A 19646-nucleotide genomic window follows, 5' to 3' on the forward strand; every position below is an offset into this window, starting at 1 on the left:
GACCGTGCACGAGAATTACGAGTAATCCCACCAGCCGATACATTGTATTTAGAAAGGCCATGATAATAATCTAATATTTACCATTCGGACAGTATTTCTATTTATCTATTTAGAAGTCTGTTTTTATGCATTTATTAATGCATTTATTTGCCCACTTATATATGCAATACACTTACCGTAGTATAAGTCAGATACAGTTTCTCGTTTTTTCTTCAAAAGTGTTCTCTTACAGACTTAAGAAACCGTTTCGCTAGGACGAACACAAATTTTATCCTTGGTCAAAATTGGTGTTCGTCCTAGCGAAACGGCCTCTTACGTCTGTAAAGGGACACTTTTGAAGGAAAACACGTATTGTATCTCAATTACGTAATAGTATAATATATTCGTATGCTGTCTTGTATGGGAGGTAAATGACATGATGTGTCCGTTTGTTGTCTTAAATGGAGGTAAATGGCATGATGTATCCGTGTGATGTCTTGTATAAGAGGTAAATTGCATGATGTGTCCGTGTGATGTCTTGTATAAGAGGTAAATGGCATGATGTATCCGTGTGATGTCTTGTATAAGAGGTAAATTGCATGATGTGTCCGTGTGATGTCTTATATAAGAGGTAAATTGCATGATGTGTCCGTGTGATGTCTTGTATGGGAGGTAAATGGCATGATGTGTCCGTGTGATGTCTTGTATGGGAGGTAAATGGCATGATGTATCCGTGTGATGTCTTGTATGGGAGGTAAATGGCATGATGTATCCGTGTGATGTCTTGTATGGGGAGGTAAATGGCATGATGTGTCCGTGTGATGTCTTGTATAAGAGGTAAATTGCATGATGTGTCCGTTTGTTGTCTTGTATGGGAGGTAAATGGCATGATGTATCCGTGTGATGTCTTGTATGGGAGGTAAATGGCATGATGTGTCCGTGTGATGTCTTGTATAAGAGGTGAATCCTGACATGATTAGCCCGTGTGATGTCTTGTATGGGAGGTAAATGGCATGATGTATCCGTGTGATGTCTTGTATGGGAGGTAAATGGCATGATGTGTCCGTGTGATGTCTTGTATAAGAGGTAAATTGCATGATGTGTCCGTGTGATGTCTTGTATAAGAGGTAAATTGCATGATGTGTCCGTGTGATGTCTTGTATGGGAGGTAAATGGCATGATGTATCCGTGTGATGTCTTGTATAAGAGGTAAATTGCATGATGTGTCCGTGTGATGTCTTGTATGGGAGGTAAATGGCATGATGTGTCCGTGTGATGTCTTGTATGGGAGGTAAATGGCATGATGTGTCCGTGTGATGTCTTGTATAAGAGGTAAATTGCATGATGTGTCCGTGTGATGTCTTGTATAAGAGGTAAATTGCATGATGTGTCCGTGTGATGTCTTGTATGGGAGGTAAATGGCATGATGTGTCCGTGTGATGTCTTGTATAAGAGGTAAATGGCATGATGTATCCGTGTGATGTCTTGTATAAGAGGTAAATTGCATGATGTGTCCGTGTGATGTCTTGTATGGGAGGTAAATGGCATGATGTATCCGTGTGTTGTCTTGTATGGGAGGTAAATGGCATGATGTATCCGTGTGATGTCTTGTATGGGGAGGTAAATGACATGATGTGTCCGTGTGATGTCTTGTATGGGAGATAAATGACATGATGTATCCGTGTGATGTCTTGTATGGGAGGTAAATGGCATGATGTGCCCGTTTGTTGTCTTGTATGGGAGGTAAATGGCATGATGTGTCCGTGTGATGTCTTGTATGGGAGGTAAATGGCATGATGTGTCCGTGTGATGTCTTGTATGGGAGGTAAATGGCATGATGTGTCCGTGTGATGTCTTGTATGGGGAGGTAAATTGCATGATGTGTCCGTGTGATGTCTTGTATGGGAGGTGAATGGCATGATGTATCCGTGTGATGTCTTGTATGGGAGGTAAATGGCATGATGTGTCCGTGTGATGTCTTGTATAAGAGGTAAATCCTGACATGATGGGCCCGTTTGTTGTCTTGTATGGGAGGTAAATGGCATGATGTGTCCGTGTGATGTCTTGTATGGGAGGTAAATGGCATGATGTGTCCGTGTGATGTCTTGTATGGGAGATAAATGGTATGATGTATCCGTGTGATGTCTAGTATGGGAGGTAAATGGCATGATGTGTCCGTGTGATGTCTTGTATGGGAGGTAAATGGCATGATGTGTCCGTGTGATGTCTTGTATGGGAGGTAAATGGCATGATGTGTCCGTGTGATGTCTTGTATGGGAGGTAAATGGCATGATGTATCCGGGTGATGTCTTGTATGGGAGGTAAATGGCATGATGTGTCCGTGTGATGTCTTGTATGGGGAGGTAAATGGCATGATGTATCCGTGTGATGTCTTGTATGGGGAGGTAAATGGCATGATGTGTCCGTGTGATGTCTTGTATGGGGAGGTAAATGGCATGATGTATCCGTGTGATGTCTTGTATGGGAGGTAAATGGCATGATGTGTCCGTGTGATGTCTTGTATGGGGAGGTAAATGGCATGATGTATCCGTGTGATGTCTTGTATGGGGAGGTAAATGACATGATGTATCCGTGTGATGTCTTGTATGGGGAGGTAAATGGCATGATGTGTCCGTGTGATGTCTTGTATGGGGAGGTAAATGGCATGATGTGTCCGTGTGATGTCTTGTATGGGGAGGTAAATGGCATGATGTGTCCGTGTGATGTCTTGTATGGGAGGTAAATGGCATGATGTGTCCGTGTGATGTCTTGTATGGGAGGTAAATGGCATGATGTGTCCGGGTGATGTCTTGCATGGGAGGTAAATGGCATGATGTATCGGTGTGATGTCTTGTATGGGGAGGTAAATCCTGACATGATGGGCCCGTTTGTTGTCTTGTATGGGGAGGTAAATGACATTATGTGCCCGTTTGTTGTCTTGCATGGGAGGTGAATGGCATGATGTATCGGTGTGATGTCTTGTATGGGGGGTAAATCCTGACATGATGGGCCCGTTTGTTGTCTTGTATGGGGAGGTAAATGACATTATGTGCCCGTTTGTTGTCTTGTATGGGGAGGTAAATGACATGATGTGTCCGTGTGATGTCTTGTATGGGGAGGTGAATGGCATGATGTATCGGTGTGATGTCTTGTATGGGGAGGTAAATGACATTATGTGCCCGTTTGTTGTCTTGTATGGGGAGGTAAATGACATTATGTGCCCGTTTGTTGTCTTGTATGGGAGGTAAATGACATGATGTGTCCGTGTGATGTCTTGCATGGGAGGTAAATGGCATGATGTGTCCGTGTGTTGTCTTGTATGGGAGGTAAATGGCATGATGTGTCCGTGTGTTGTCTTGTATGGGAGGTAAATGACATGATGTGTCCGTGTGATGTCTTGTATGGGAGGTAAATGACATGATGTGTCCGTGTGTTGTCTTGTATGGGAGGTAAATGGCATGATGTGTCCGTGTGTTGTCTTGTATGGGAGGTAAATGGCATGATGTGTCCGTGTGTTGTCTTGTATGGGAGGTAAATGGCATGATGTGTCCGTGTGTTGTCGTGTATGGGAGGTAAATGACATGATGTGTCCGTGTGATGTCTTGCATGGGAGGTAAATGGCATGATGTGTCCGTGTTGTCTTGTATGGGGGGTAAATGGCATGATGTGTCCGTGTGATGTCTTGTATGGGGTGGTAAATGGCATGATGTATCCGTGTTATGTCTTGTATGGGGAGGTAAATGGCATGATGTGTCCGTGTGATGTCTTGTATGGGGAGGTAAATGGCATGATATATCCGTGTGATGTCTTGTATGGGAGGTAAATGGCATGATGTGTCCGTGTGATGTCTTGTATGGGGAGGTAAATGGCATGATGTATCCGTGTGATGTCTTGTATGGGGAGGTAAATGGCATGATGTATCCGTGTGATGTCTTGTATGGGGAGGTAAATGGCATGATGTGTCCGTGTGATGTCTTGTATGGGGAGGTAAATGGCATGATGTGTCCGTGTGATGTCTTGTATGGGGAGGTAAATGGCATGATGTGTCCGGGTGATGTCTTGTATGGGAGGTAAATGGCATGATGTGTCCGTGTGATGTCTTGCATGGGAGGTAAATGGCATGATGTGTCCGGGTGATGTCTTGCATGGGAGGTAAATGGCATGATGTATCGGTGTGATGTCTTGTATGGGGAGGTAAATCCTGACATGATGGGCCCGTTTGTTGTCTTGTATGGGGAGGTAAATGACATTATGTGCCCGTTTGTTGTCTTGCATGGGAGGTGAATGGCATGATGTATCGGTGTGATGTCTTGTATGGGGAGGTAAATCCTGACATGATGGGCCCGTTTGTTGTCTTGTATGGGGAGGTAAATGACATTATGTGCCCGTTTGTTGTCTTGTATGGGGAGGTAAATGACATGATGTGTCCGTGTGATGTCTTGTATGGGGAGGTGAATGGCATGATGTGTCCGTGTGATGTCTTGTATGGGAGGTAAATGGCATGATGTGTCCGTGTGTTGTCTTGTATGGGGAGGTAAATGACATGATGTGTCCGTGTGTTGTCTTGTATGGGAGGTGAATGGCATGATGTATCGGTGTGATGTCTTGTATGGGAGGTAAATGGCATGATGTGTCCGTGTGTTGTCTTGTATGGGGAGGTAAATGGCATGATGTGTCCGTGTGTTGTCTTGTATGGGAGGTAAATGGCATGATGTGTCCGTGTGTTGTCTTGTATGGGAGGTAAATGACATGATGTGTCCGTGTGATGTCTTGCATGGGAGGTAAATGACATGATGTGTCCGTGTGTTGTCTTGTATGGGAGGTAAATGGCATGATGTGTCCGTGTGTTGTCTTGTATGGGAGGTAAATGGCATGATGTGTCCGTGTGTTGTCTTGTATGGGAGGTAAATGGCATGATGTGTCCGTGTGTTGTCGTGTATGGGAGGTAAATGACATGATGTGTCCGTGTGATGTCTTGCATGGGAGGTAAATGGCATGATGTGTCCGTGTGTTGTCTTGTATGGGGGGTAAATGGCATGATGTGTCCGTGTGTTGTCTTGTATGGGAGGTAAATGGCATGATGTGTCCGTGTGTTGTCGTGTATGGGAGGTAAATGACATGATGTGTCCGTGTGTTGTCTTGTATGGGAGGTAAATGACATGATGTGTCCGTGTGATGTCTTGTATGGGAGGTAAATGGCATGATGTGTCCGTGTGTTGTCTTGTATTGGGAGGTAAATGACATGATGTGTCCGTGTGTTGTCTTGCATGGGAGGTAAATGGCATGATGTGTCCGTGTGTTGTCTTGTATGGGAGGTAAATGGCATGATGTGTCCGTGTGTTGTCTTGTATGGGAGGTAAATGACATGATGTGTCCGTGTGATGTCTTGTATGGGAGGTAAATGGCATGATGTGTCCGTGTGTTGTCTTGTATGGGAGGTAAATGGCATGATGAGTCCGTGTGTTGTCGTGTATGGGAGGTAAATGGCATGATGTGTCCGTGTGTTGTCGTGTATGGGAGGTAAATGGCATGATGTGTCCGTGTGTTGTCTTGTATGGGAGGTAAATGACATGATGTGTCCGTGTGATGTCTTGTATGGGAGGTAAATGGCATGATGTGTCCGTGTGTTGTCTTGTATGGGGAGGTAAATGACATGATGTGTCCGTGTGTTGTCTTGTATGGGAGGTAAATGGCATGATGTGTCCGTGTGTTGTCTTGTATGGGAGGTAAATGGCATGATGTGTCCGTGTGTTGTCTTGTATGGGAGGTAAATGGCATGATGTGTCCGTGTGTTGTCTTGTATGGGAGGTAAATGGCATGATGTGTCCGTGTGTTGTCGTGTATGGGAGGTAAATGACATGATGTGTCCGTGTGTTGTCTTGTATGGGAGGTAAATGACATGATGTGTCCGTGTGATGTCTTGTATGGGAGGTAAATGACATGATGTGTCCGTGTGATGTCTTGTATGGGGAGGTAAATGACATGATGTGTCCGTGTGTTGTCTTGTATGGGGAGGTAAATGACATGATGAGTCCGGGTGTTGTCTTGTATGGGAGGTAAATGACATGATGTGTCCGTGTGATGTCTTGCATGGGAGGTAAATGACATGATGAGTCCGTGTGTTGTCTTGTATGGGAGGTAAATGACATGATGTGTCCGTGTGATGTCTTGCATGGGAGGTAAATGGCATGATGAGTCCGTGTGTTGTCTTGTATGGGGAGGTAAATGGCATGATGTATCCGTGTGTTGTCTTGTATGGGAGGTAAATGACATGATGTGTCCGTGTGATGTCTTGCATGGGAGGTAAATGGCATGATGAGTCCGTGTGTTGTCTTGTATGGGAGGTAAATGACATGATGTGTCCATGTGTTGTCGTGTATGGGAGGTAAATGACATGATTAGTTTTTATACAGAGAACAGTTTTAAAGCGTTCATGAAAGCAACCAGGTGTGATTTTAAATACATGTTACTAGTTAGCATAAAATTTTAATTTACTCAAGAAAATGAAATTAACTTACAGTGTTTATAGACGAAGTGCAGTTGCTATACGATTCATGAAATCGGTTCATTATGCCTTTTGCTTCATGCTCAAGTGTCTGTGTTGAAGTTAAAAAACATTGTCACCTTTTGCGTTCGCGGGTTAACATTTGCAATTAAATCAAGTTTAGAAACAATAAATTGTTGTTAACCAGACACATAGCATACATACTTCCCTAGCTGCGTCCGCTATTATTTAACATGTTTTGTAAAGAAGACAACGCGGAACAATGCACTATGTTTGCTTAATACACAATATGTTTTATTATCATATTTAAAACTAGATACTGTAACCGACTCTATCATTGCACAATACTCATAAATATCGACCAGGAAGAAGTCATGTATATTAGGGTATACATATTATTGACGTTGAAATTTCATGAAGCAGAGAAAATTTGAATGCGCATTCAAAAATTGAAATTCTTAAAAAAAATGCGCGATCGCCATGGCACCTTGTAATGGTACGAATCATGTTGTTAAAGCAAAGACATATAGCAAAATGTACGGCATGGTGTAATGCCCGAGTTTTATTAATAAACTTAAAACCTATGTCTTGATCTTGTTCATTTTACAGAAACAGCCGATGTTTGACGGGTAAACACAACTGTACTCTAATTGATACTTCTAAGTGTTCTTCAATTTTTACCTTCATGCAATTATGTTAATTATTTTCATATCACGGTGTCACGGGTTAAATTATACTGGTGTAGAACATCCATCGCCCAAAGTCTAACTTTTCTGTCATACATCGAATATGTTTGCCTGTTTCCGGAATGTGGGTTATACTCCGTTGCGCGTTAACCAACGATCTTGCAGATCGAAACCTTGTGTTCCTGTTTCGACTAGCTTTTTAGCATTCTTCATTACTACTTTACACAATCTATAGTGTAAGTTATGCACCAGTCAATTGTAACCACGCCCCCAAGGTCCGGGGATATACCGGGGATAGCCGAGGAAATGGGCCGTATTTTTACCTTCCAGGTGGCCCCGCAATGCCGGGTGAATGCGGTGGTTTTGTCTTCACGCCAACTATAGCGGGGAATGGGCCTTATCTAGAGTCCCTTGGGTGCGGGGAAACTTTGCGGGGATTTCACGAGCAGTTCGTCCTCGCAGGGCGTGGACTTTGTCCGGGCTTGGCTGGACCGAAAGTCAAAGTCAAAGTCCCCGCTATTCCCCGTACCCGCGGGGGGGGCGTGGTTACAATTGACTGGTGCATTATAAAAATGTACACATATTTGTGATGAGTAAATTTGATTATTTCTGTAAGGGTAAACAAATGTATTATTCTGACTCTATCAATATATTTCAGTTAAAACTCTATATAATCTCTCAGCGTTCGACCATCTTTATGCAATGATACAGTAAATTCCTTAAGGATATACCCTATCTGAGTTATTTGCATAAAAAATGAATTGTTACTGTGAAGGAGAGAAAGCTGTTTAGATAAAACACAATTTTGCAATGACAACCATTGGGCAATTAATATTTATGGTCAAGATGGGTTCTCTCAATGACAATATGAATGAAAGCAAATATATGTAGCCATGACCTTGCATTTTTAAAGACAAAAAAATCTCTAGCAATAAATGGCCATTGTATTGCCCGCCACGAATTACCTACTAATTGTCCAAGGATAACGTTACTGTCAACCAAGTTAAAATTTGGCGTAAAGGGAATACTATTTGTTCATAAACGAGCCATTAAACACTTAATTCTATTCAATTTTCAACTAATAGACACTTAAGTTTAATTTTATTAGAATAACATTTAAATTTGGCGTGGATTTAAGTGAAATTATCGTTACAAAGCCGAATGAGCAAAATTTGTTCGAACATTCGTTTGTTTTCAAAATGATGTTTTGTACAAACTAAAGCTTTTAGTTTCACCTCGCAATCGTTCTTTGTTACATTTTTCCATTTGTAACATAAACTCTGCAAACGAATTAACGTGCGGTAGACACCAGTGTGTGTATACCACGTGACAAATTGCGTCATAAATGCTACATTGGAAGGCAATATTTTGCTTCTAATGAAGACTTTAAACACAGATAATTTCACTATTTCTTCTCCATTTTAAATGAAACAAAGTGCAGTCTATGCCGCTTACGGAGCCCCACCTTCGGTCTTTTACCAGAATTTGATTGAGAGTTTAGTTTCCCTAAACACTTCGACAAACCTGTTCACAATACGGCCGTCTGACGGAGCACTGTCAAAACATTATTTTGGAAACAGGTTTGTCGAAGTGTTTGAAGAAACTAATCACCTTATCAAACTTCGGTAATAAAATGAAGGCGGTGCAATTTACGCGGCATATACTGCCTTTTGTTTTATTTAAAATAGTGGAGTAAATGAAAAGTTATCTTTGATTTAAGTCTTTATTTTAAGCAAAATGTTGCCTTCCACGTAGCATATATGACGTAATATATCACGTGGTATACACACACTGGACACTACAACTCATTCAGTCGGCGCTTTGTTACCTCACATCAATATAAATCTTGTTATATTAGTTTGAAAACAAATTGTATAAATGAAATGATGTGATATTGAAAACGATTGTTTTCTATTTGGACATGTTTTCATCAAACTGTAGGAAACAAACCAAAATAAACCCAAATGAATTACTGTTGTAGCCTGAATATTTTAGTATAGTCTATGTTCAATTTGGTGATGTTGTGGTTTAGTTTATACAACAACATAACATAGTACTCACCAGATACACAATGACCCACAGTAACGCCGAACCTCAAAGGAAATTTGCAATAGCATATGCTGGGCCCCAGTGCACCCATATAGTAAAACTGCGGTAGGCAAATAAGGTTTTCACTTTCACAATCGCTGTCCGTTTCACAACTCGAATAGTACTTCGCCAAAGGTTTCCCTGTTGTTGGTGGTGTCTCTGCTGTTGATGGTGCTTGTGTTGGTGGTGCTGATGGCACTATTGTTGTAGTTATTGGGTGGGTTTCCGTTTCTGTTATTGTTACCGTTGGGTTCTCCGATGCGGTCGTCGTTGTTTGTGGTGGCTCTTGTGTTCCAGTTTTCGATTGCTTGGATACAACTGGAGTTTCGATAGTGGTCACTGATGACACAGAAACCGTCGGCATTGTGACAGTGTTCACTGTAGTAGCTGTTGTTGGTACTATGTCCACTGAATAAGTTTTGACGAAATATTGTGCACCAGGTTTCGATGTACAACCCGTATTTTCACTTAAAATCGCTGCTGTTTTGTAGCAATTCTTTTCGAGGTCAAAGAAAAACCCCGCACACGTATCTTCTTCTTCGCATTTCCTCGAACATCGAAGTTGGGTCATTGTTTTGCCAATGATTTCAACGTAATGTTCGCAAAAGTGATCATTTAAAGCATCTCGCTTCAAATACACCGATTGAGAACATGTCAAAACAAAAGAATGGAAAAGAAGAAATCCTAAAATGTAGATCATATCCATTCTTACGGAAACTACACAATGCTTGTGTCTGAATTATTTCTGTTTGGCACAAAGCTCTCTGCAACATTCGCTCTACACAAGGATTTGTATGGTCTCTGAAATCATCCAGGGGACGAAGTACAATTAATTGCAGACGTTAACGTAATTTTTATGTCAAATAATAATAAAGAAGTGTTATAGTGTTTACATTGCTGTTAATTGGTGATGTTACAGTGATGCTTGTACAGATTGATCAATTATGTAACAATATATCATTATTACGTGTACGTTTGCTATTGACACATTCTAAGGCACTCCGTACTTAAAATGCCAATTATTTTAAATTGTTCTTTGCATTTAATTAATTTATGAATTGAAAATCGAAGATATGTTTGATACAAAGCAATTTCTCACCAATATTATTTACATCATTATAAGGAAATTATGCAACGGTAATTTTGTATTTCTGATAAACGCATGTAAATAACGCTCTTCTCGATAAAAAAATGCATTACAATTTTTGCAGGGAAACTGCACGAGATAAATGGTGTTCTAGTGTAACTTTTATGGTAATTACAAATTCACATAGTTTTTCTTAACTCGTTTTGCCTATTGGGTCGTCTCTGTTGAGGTATTTATTACCGACATCGTTATAAACATATTGTATAATATTCAGTCATAACATTTGAAAAGCATTACATAATTTTCTGTTTCTATTAATCAAACATACTCATTTCTTACCATACTCATTCTAGACACAAAGTAAACCTTCACGAATTGAACGATATTGGTAGCGACTACACAATGATATTTCCAAACGTCTTCGCTCGAGCCATTTTGATTAATGAGAAGGGTTAAAATAGTTTTCTATATAAAACAGTTGGTCCCTAGGGAGGGGCCAGTTTTGTCCCTAGGGTCACCATGTGAACAAACTCTGTAGCGGACACTTGACAATGCTTTATTATGGTAAGGGCTATTACAAATGTTATAACTTGCAACATTACTCGTTTTTTTCTTTCTTTTTATGTTTGTTTGTAAGAATATGTATCATGGCGGCAATATGTTTTACCTGTGCAAATATTTGTTAACTATTAAGTATTTTCAAAATGGGCGATGATTTAATGACCTACCGTGTTAGAATCGGTTCTTTCTTCATGCCAGAGAATTAATTTAAAAGCCAAGTGTTTAGAAAACAAGTGAACGTAAACAATGTCAAGTTGACTCTGAGACTCAAATAGTATCGTGCATACTGATTTAGCTTTTCAAGATTTTGAATCACTGACTGACCATTGCCTTAGTCCGCCTCATTCCACAAAGTAAATTTCACCAAATAGAAACCGAGCCTTAGAATATCACCCGCCAAACAAACTGCTTCCAATGGTCAAGTTGTAAGCGCAGCTCGATCGTTTATCGTTTTATCATTAAGGGAATTTGAAAACACATAGCCGTACAGTCTTAACACATTTTCCAAATAAATAAAACATAGGAGTATTTTTAAATCTCCATTATAAGTATATTATATAAACGCGTTTTAAAACTTTTATTTCCGACGACTTTTCGGTCACAAATTTATTTATTCATGTTCGGAGAAAATCAGTAAATCTTGTAAAATTGTGTTGAAAAGTTCCTTAGTTTGCTTAGGTACTTGTTTCATCTCTTTTCGCGAAACTTCAAATGTTTATTAATTAAAGGTAGCACGGCCATTACCGATCCACCAAATATACACATCGAACACAGCAAATAATAAGAATAAACGTAGGATCCAGTCTTGTCCCTCACCAATCCTGAAATGAATAAGGTGATCCTTCATGATAACTTACCAAAGAGGTTTTGTTTTAAAGCTGCATTCTCACAGATTGAACGTTTTGACAACTTTTTTATTGTTTGTCGTGGAACAACCAATTTGTGCGAAAATGCATCTAAACCAATAATTTACGATTTCTGACAAAAAATTAGATCGCAGATTTTTATATTGAAATTAAAAAAACGATGTTTTATGCATTTTGCTTAAACTGTTAGTAACGGTTTAAGCCATAAAACATTAATTTTGAAACGGAAGTATTAAAATCTACAATCTGATCTGGTTTGCAGATATAAACGCAAAAAATGCTCATTCCCAGGAAAAAAAACAGTTGTAAAAATGGTAAATCTGTGAGAGTGCAGCTTTAAGCCTGATAGTTTTTTTATTCTTTTCTGGTATATCTATAATGCTTTAAGCCTGATAGTTTTTTTATTCTTTTCTGGTATATCTATAATGCTTTAAGCCTGATAGTTTTCTTATTCTTTTTTGGAATATCTATAATGCTTTAAGCCTAATAGTTTTCTTATTCTTTTCTGGAATATCTATAATGCTTTAAGCCTGATTGTTTTCTTATTCTTTTCTGGAATATCTATAATGTTATATTTTTACTCAACGAAAACAATTATGAGGACCATGAACACCTAGTTATATTAGTAAAACTTCACGAACAAAGTGTACTATTATTAAGTTTATAGGAACCGATGGGAACTAATGCTTGTGTCCATTTTGAAAAACAACAACAAAACATTCCGATGTGCGGCTGTTCTAACAAATGAACCTATGAATGAGGCGCGAAATCCTATGCCATCAAACCACAAAATGATGATTCAAATGAGAAATATACATACCAACAAGGTAAAACGATAATGCCTCCATCAGTCCGGAGAATAAAAACGTGAAACCGAGGGTACTGTTTAACAAATCTTGTCCGAGAAAATCCACGACGATTGCACAATATAGCGAAAGGTAGACTCCACTAAATAGTCCCAAAATGATGGAATATATAACTAGGCTTACGTACGTTGTATACAAATGCAAGAACATTCCTGATATCCCGACGATGGTTGACGATACAGCTACCATGGTAGAACGTCTGAAATATTTCCTGTCGGCAAAAATGGCTATAGCTATTCTAGACAACAAGTCCGATGTACTGTAGAATGTCACTAATGCAGCTATACTGTTTTTGTCTATTCCATTTTCTGCTGCATATGGTGCAACATATAACGGGCATATCATACTACTTGGTCCAAGAAATATAGCGGATAATTCAAATGCCAAGAACATAGGATTTGTTAAGACCTTTATGTCAAATAAATCTTTAAGCGACTTCAAGACTCCGTTTTGTTTCGCCTTGTCCTTATCGTTTCCATTAACACAGTTTTGTTCTTTATTCTTTGTCATTGGTATGTGTACACCGTCGACACGATAGTTTGTTTCATTGTTATCATCGTTACATGGTTTGTCTTCCGCATCGTCGTTTGTGTCGCTATGCGCATGACACATGAGTTTTTCATGTGCACCAAACTCATTTTCTCCATTTTGTTTACCTTGTGTCAAACTTGAAAGTTCTATTTCATTCTCTGATGATTGCCGAGGCTCTTTGTTAAACACGTCGTCATAAAATGTAATCGGCCGCATTAAAGCACCGCTTATACAGCCGTGGAATAGAAATGAACCCAACAGCAACAGGCAACCATGGAAACCGTATTCTTTGAAAAGGTATGTTATCAGTGGCGCAAATATAAGGCCTCCAATGGAAACACCGCTAATTGCCACGGAGTTTGCAAGTCCGATTTTTTTGTCAAAGTATTGTCCAATCATTGACAACGATGGTCCCAAAATAAATGCTATACCAATACCTGAAAAAATGAAACAGCATTATCAAAAGGTATGCAGTTATATTAGCACTGGTTTTAACAACACTCTTAAAGCTGTACTCTCACAGATTTACCATTTTTACAACTTTTTTATTTTTTGTCTTGGAAAGAGCAAATTTTTGCGTAAATATCTGCAAACCAATGATATAAGATTGCTTACAAAAGATCAGATTGCAGATTTTCTTATTTCCGTTCGAAAATAAATTTGTAATGGCTTAAACCGTTACTAACGGTTTAAGAAAAATGTATAAAACATCAATTTTTGAACTTAAATATAAAAATCTGCGATCTAATTTTTTGTCAGCAGTCTTTTATAACTGGTTTCCATGGATTTTTGCAAAAATTGGCTCGTTCCAAGACAAACAAATAAAAAGTTGTCAAAACCTTCAATCTGTGAGAGTGCAGCTTTAACATGTGGTGTAAATATTTCATTTGAACTAGAATGATGTTGTATTAACGTACAAGTAATGTAGGGCGTATTAGATATGCACTGAGAACTATCAAGATAACTCTTTAAGATGATAACTAACAGTTGTGTGTTTCTCTGCCGGTATTGCGCCTGTAGTTTCCAATTTTAGTATTTCGGATCTTTATTATGTCTCCCCCTCTCTGGGGGAGACATATTGTTTTTGCCCTGTCCGTCAGTCCGGTAGTCCGTCAGTCCGTCAGTCCGTCCGTACGTCACACTTCGTTTCCGATCGATAACTGGAAAACCGCATGACCTAGGATCACCAAACTTGGTAGGGAGGTTGGTCGTGAGGTGTAGAGGATCCCTATTGTTTTTGGGGTCACCAGGTCAAAGGTCAAGGTCGCGGCGACCCCCAATATAAAAAACATTTCCGCTCAATATCTTGAGAACGGTTTGACCTAGGTTCACCAAACTTGGTAGGGAGGTTGGTCATGAGGTGTAGAAGATCCCTATTGTTTTTGGGGTCACTAGGTCAAAGGTCAAGGTCGCGGCGACCCCCAATGTAAAAAACATTTCCGCTCAATATCTTGAGAATGGTTTGACCTAGGTTCACCAAACTTGGTAGGGAGGTTGATCATGAGGTTTAGAAAACTCCTATATTTTGGGGGGTCACAAGGTCAAAGGTCAACGTCGCTGTGACCTCTAATGTAAAAAAATATTTCCGTGCAATATCAGGAGAATGCTTTGATCTAGGTTCACCAAACTTTGAAGTGAGGTTGGTCATGATGTCTAGATGATCCCAATTGTTTTGGGGGTAACAAGGTCAATAGTCAAGGTCGTGGTGACCTTCCATGTAAAAATCATTTGCGTGTAATATCTTTCACATATGTTTACCAAAAATTGTAGAGATGTTACTCGGGTGTACAAGACCCGCATTGTTTTTGAGGTCACTATGTCAGAGGTGAAGGTCACAGACACCTGAACATAAGAAAAGGTTTCCGATCAATAAGTGGAGTTCCTATTGCCTTTGAGTCTTGAACTTTTGCATGCTTGTAGGTCTTCTTGGGCAGATGATCCGTATTGATTTTGGGGTCACTGGGTCCAAAAAGAGGGTGATGATGAAAAACGGTTTCCAATCAATAACTTAAGTTCTGCTTTACCTGGAGTCTCCAAACTTTGCATGCTTGTAAGGGTCGTGCAGTAGTTGGGGTCACTGGGTCAAAGGTCAAGTCCACAAGGGCTTGAAGATGAAAACCGTTTCCGATCAATAACTGGCGTCTCATTTCAACTTTCGTGCATTTTGTTTATTTTGTTTTTTGTCCATAAAAGACCTGCCGTTTTTTCCCTGAGAAACAGCTGCACTTGAAGGCCTTTGCATTTTTATGGTAAGTGTCTGTTTACTAAGCCTTCGGGGGAGACATGCGCTTTTCTCAAAAGCCCATTCTAGTTTTCTATTTAATTTTGGATCTGTAAGTTCCATTTGATTTTAGTTTATTTTAGAGCTGTAGTAAGCACAGTTGCACCGTATACGATCTCATATTAAAAATATTAAATGACATTAGCATACCTTGTAAAATTCCTTGAGAAAACATAACCACTTGAAAGTTTCTAGCAACAGAGGTGATTGTGTAGGCAACGCACAGCAGAAGACTCCCAGCCATAACGAAAGCTCGGCAACTGAGAAACTTTAACCCGACAGTCATAACAAAAGGAGCTGTTGTTTAGGAGATAAAAGATGTGTAATTAAAAACATTTTCTCCAGTATATGCAGTTGCGTTTTTGTGAGAAAACTACTAGTCTAAGAGGACAATGTTGAGAAACAATATCAGATTTCATGTAACCTTTTTAAATGAAAACAAAAACAAGTTTACGTTAGAAGATAGCTGCTTTACTACTACAGTCGAACCCCGTTGGCTCGAATCTCCAGGGACCGGCGAATACCTCGAGCCTCGAAAAACTCGAGCCAAGCGGGATTGTTTACCTTTGGTATAAAGAAATAGGTCCTTTACATCTAGTTCGAGCCAAAGGGGAATTCGAGCAACGCGAGTTCGAGCCAACGGGGTTCGACTGTACTATAACATGATAAGTTTCACACTTGTTCATAGCAATGATAATAATACAATTGGTTCACTCACGAAGACATGTACAACTCAGTATGTTCGTTACACATTCTCACTTTCTATGTCATCTGTGCCATTAGTAACACTTAAAGCTGCACTCTCACAGATTGAACGTTTTGACAACTTTTTTTTATTTTTTGTCTTGGAACGAGCCAATTTTCGCGAAAATCCATGGAAACCAGTTATATAAGACTGCTGACAAAAAATCAAGTTCAAAAAATGATGTTTTATGCATTTTTCTTAAACCGTTAGTAACGGTTAGTAACGGTTTAAGCCATAAAACATTAATTTTCGAACGGAAATATGAAAATCTACGATCTTTTATGTCAGCAACCTTATATCATTGGTTTGCAGATATCTACGCAAAAAATTGCTCTTTCCAAGACAAAAAATGAAAAAGTTGTAAAAATGATAAATCTGTGAGAGTGCAGCTTTAAATCGTTGTTTACACATTATCACGTGTTATGATTTGAGAAAGGGAATGTTAAACGTAAGAAACAGGCCCCATTTTCTCAAAACTTCTTAAGCTTAACAGGCTTAAGTCGCTTATTTCAATTAGCCAGAATACATACTGAAAATGGATTTTGATAAATGAAAAATGGTTTATTCTGATAATCATACAGATTATTCCTACATCATTTCTAAAAATTCTTAAAAAACTAAATTTAACACATTTTAAAGAACAAAAAAATAGTGAGATTAGCTTAATCCTGTTATAAAGGACTTAAGAAGTTTCGAGAAATTGGGGCCAGGTTATTATTTACACATTTTAAGCCCTTCACAAGGGCAACTTACATGTTAAGCAGTACGACAGGAACTGGATTGTGGACAGAAGGGAGGTCAAGGCTGACGAGGAGTGGAATCGCTCCTGGATTGCTACAAACAGGATGCCCGCAGACTTCTGCATCCCGATAATAAGCCCCATCTCCAAGGTGATACCTAAATGTAATATCACACAATTTCATATTCATACAATCAATAGATGCGATGGCTTTTCACATTCCCATGACGACCGCATAATGCAACATTATCTACTTCCTGGATACGTAGAGTGCATTCAACTGGTTAAAGCTGCACTCTCACAGATTAAACGTTTTGACAACTTTTTTATTTTTTTCTTGGAACGAGCCAAATTTTGCGAAAATCCATTAAAACCAGTTAAATAAGACTGCTGACAAAAAATTAGATCGCAGATTTTTATATTTTCAAAAATTGATGTTTTATGCATGTTTCGTTACCCGTTAGTAACGGTTTAGGCCATAAACATTAATTTTCGACCAGAAATATTAATTCTAAGATCTGATTTTTTTGTCAGCAGTCTTATATCATTGGTTTGCAGATATTTATGCAAAAAATGCTCTTTCCAAGACAAAAAATAAAAAAGTTGTAAAAATGGTATATCTGTGAGAGTGCAGCTTTAAATAGAGCAGTAAGTGATCGAATTTCCCATTTCTTTCTGAATTGATCGTAAATATTAACCGCTTGCTACCAGCTCTTGTTATTTTTAATTTTCATGTTACCTGGCCACACATATTACATGTCGTTTGAATTGTTTAATGTAGTGTGTTGTCAAAAGCTGGCAGATCGATTTAGTGATTTCTTCTTACCAAGCGAGAGTTTTCAATGCCTGCGCCAAGGCGGTAAGCTGAACTGTTTACTGATAAGTGATAACGATACTTGATGTTTGTATAATGTGTATTTTGTCTTAAGATATGGTATGTAGCTTATTTAGCGTCTGCTGTGCATTGCTTCATGTGACGCATGTGCCTTTAAAGCTGCACTCTCACAGATATACCATTTTTACAACTTTTTATTTTTTGTCTTGGAAAGAGCAAATTTTTGCGTAACTATCTGTAAACCAATGATATAAGATTGCTGACAAAAAATCAGATCGTAGATTTTCATATTTACGTTCGAAAATAAATGTTTAATGGCTTAAACCGTTACTAACGATTTAAGAAAAATGCATCAAACATCAATTTTTGAAGTTCAATATTAAAATCTGCGATTTTATTTTTTGTCAGCAGTCTTATATAACTGGTTTCCATGGATTTTTGCAAAAATTGGCTCGTTCCAAGACAAAAAATAAAAAAGTTGTCAAAACGTTCAATCTGTGAGAGTGCAGCTTTAAACATGGTCTTGGTTATATGTAGGGTTACTGGGTCTGTACCTGTCAATTCCATTGTATAATTAATGTTTGTTGCAAAATGATAAAAAAAATATTTTTCAAAAAATATAAACGAAATGAACACCAATAAAATACACTTCAAATCAGGTAATGTTACAGCAATACAAATCTGTAGTCTACGGTATTAAACTATTACTACTCGTAGTAAAATAACTGCGTTTTAACCAAATTAACAATATATAAACTGTATAAATACTTACCCAATAAAACCATCCATGCCCACCCGCGATCTTTGGGTGTCATATTGTTGCTATATATGATTCACGTACTTATGTTTTGTTATGCAACCGTTCATTTAATGAATAATTAATGAATGTTAAACCATATAATGCTTAGACACGACTCGAAATAAAAAAAAGTAATTAATCCAAGTCGACCCAGTATGCAAAGCCATGCATAGTATAACAAACGAACAAACTCATTATTCTTTTTCTGAAAATTGGAAAACGAGTTTCAGAAACTTCAGGCTCTTTCACTTTCATTTTTCCAAAGTTTAATTTTCACTTAATCATGTATATATATGAATACATGTTATACAGGTGACTCAAACCGAGCGAAACGTGAGCAAGCGTGTTATCGTATTGTATTTATTGTAAGTCAACATGACCATGCGGATTCAAATAGAGCGTTTGTTTTTTGTTTAAAGTGACACTCTTATTCAAAATCGATACATACACAGGTAAAATACACTTGCATTTTGAGTAATCAACCTTAACAACTTACTAAATAATGCATTTATGGAAATTATAAATTACGGATAACAAGATTGTAACCGTGTATTTAAAAGCTAAACACGCAAAAATATTAAATGATTGGTGAATGCTGAAAGATTTACTGTGATCTACTATTGTCTCATAACGTAGAAATACCGTGCTTTCTGCACGTTTCGTTCAAATAAAACTCGGTATCCTTCATAAGAACCATTGTTTTCCGCATTTATTCATCCATTTTGGAATATTTAAACAAAAGTTTTAATTATAGTTAATCTTACGTAGGAATAAGATTGCATCTTTAGCCTTTGTTATTTTTTGCCGCACTCACAATGAATCAAAAGTGTGTAAACGCTACAATAACAAAGCCTTGTTGTGCTAAGCGTTTTAACATCAAGGTATCCGATTCGATTAAGACTGGATTATTTAACACCTACGTAAGATGACAAATATTAGATATTTTATAGTAAATTCATATGAAAGTAACATTTTTTTACTTTTCAATTAATTAAACAAAAAATACACATACGATATTAAGATATATAGCTTAAAAGCGTACCTTATAAGCAGCTAATGGACGAACACAACTGATGTT

General features: G+C 38.4%; 1 protein-coding gene across 1 annotated transcript; it reads right to left on the bottom strand.

Annotated features, from left to right (window-relative positions):
* Positions 1-10832: 10832 nt before the first annotated feature.
* Positions 10833-18801, bottom strand: LOC128218982 (monocarboxylate transporter 12-like). The gene is made up of 5 exons (XM_052926768.1): positions 18542-18801; positions 16949-17092; positions 15601-15747; positions 12593-13606; positions 10833-11727 (listed from the first exon to the last, which is right to left on the bottom strand). Exons 1-5 carry the CDS (start codon positions 18582-18584, stop codon positions 11594-11596), a joined length of 1482 nt encoding a protein of 493 aa, XP_052782728.1. The 5' UTR covers positions 18585-18801; the 3' UTR covers positions 10833-11593.
* Between the last annotated feature and the right edge of the window lie 845 nt (positions 18802-19646).

Source organism: Mya arenaria, chromosome 15, assembly GCF_026914265.1.
Source record: "Mya arenaria isolate MELC-2E11 chromosome 15, ASM2691426v1".
NCBI classification, from domain to species: domain Eukaryota; kingdom Metazoa; phylum Mollusca; class Bivalvia; order Myida; family Myidae; genus Mya; species Mya arenaria.

Coding starts and splice junctions, on each gene's coding strand:
- LOC128218982 (XM_052926768.1), bottom strand. CDS start 18,584: ATGACACCCAAAGATCGCGGGTGGGCATGGATGGTTTTATTGG. Junction 13,607..15,600: donor TTCTCAAGGAATTTTACAAG/GTATGCTAATGT, acceptor TCATTTTTTCAG/GTATTGGTATAGCATTTATT. Junction 11,728..12,592: donor ATTATCGTTTTACCTTGTTG/GTATGTATATTT, acceptor TATTCATTTCAG/GATTGGTGAGGGACAAGACT.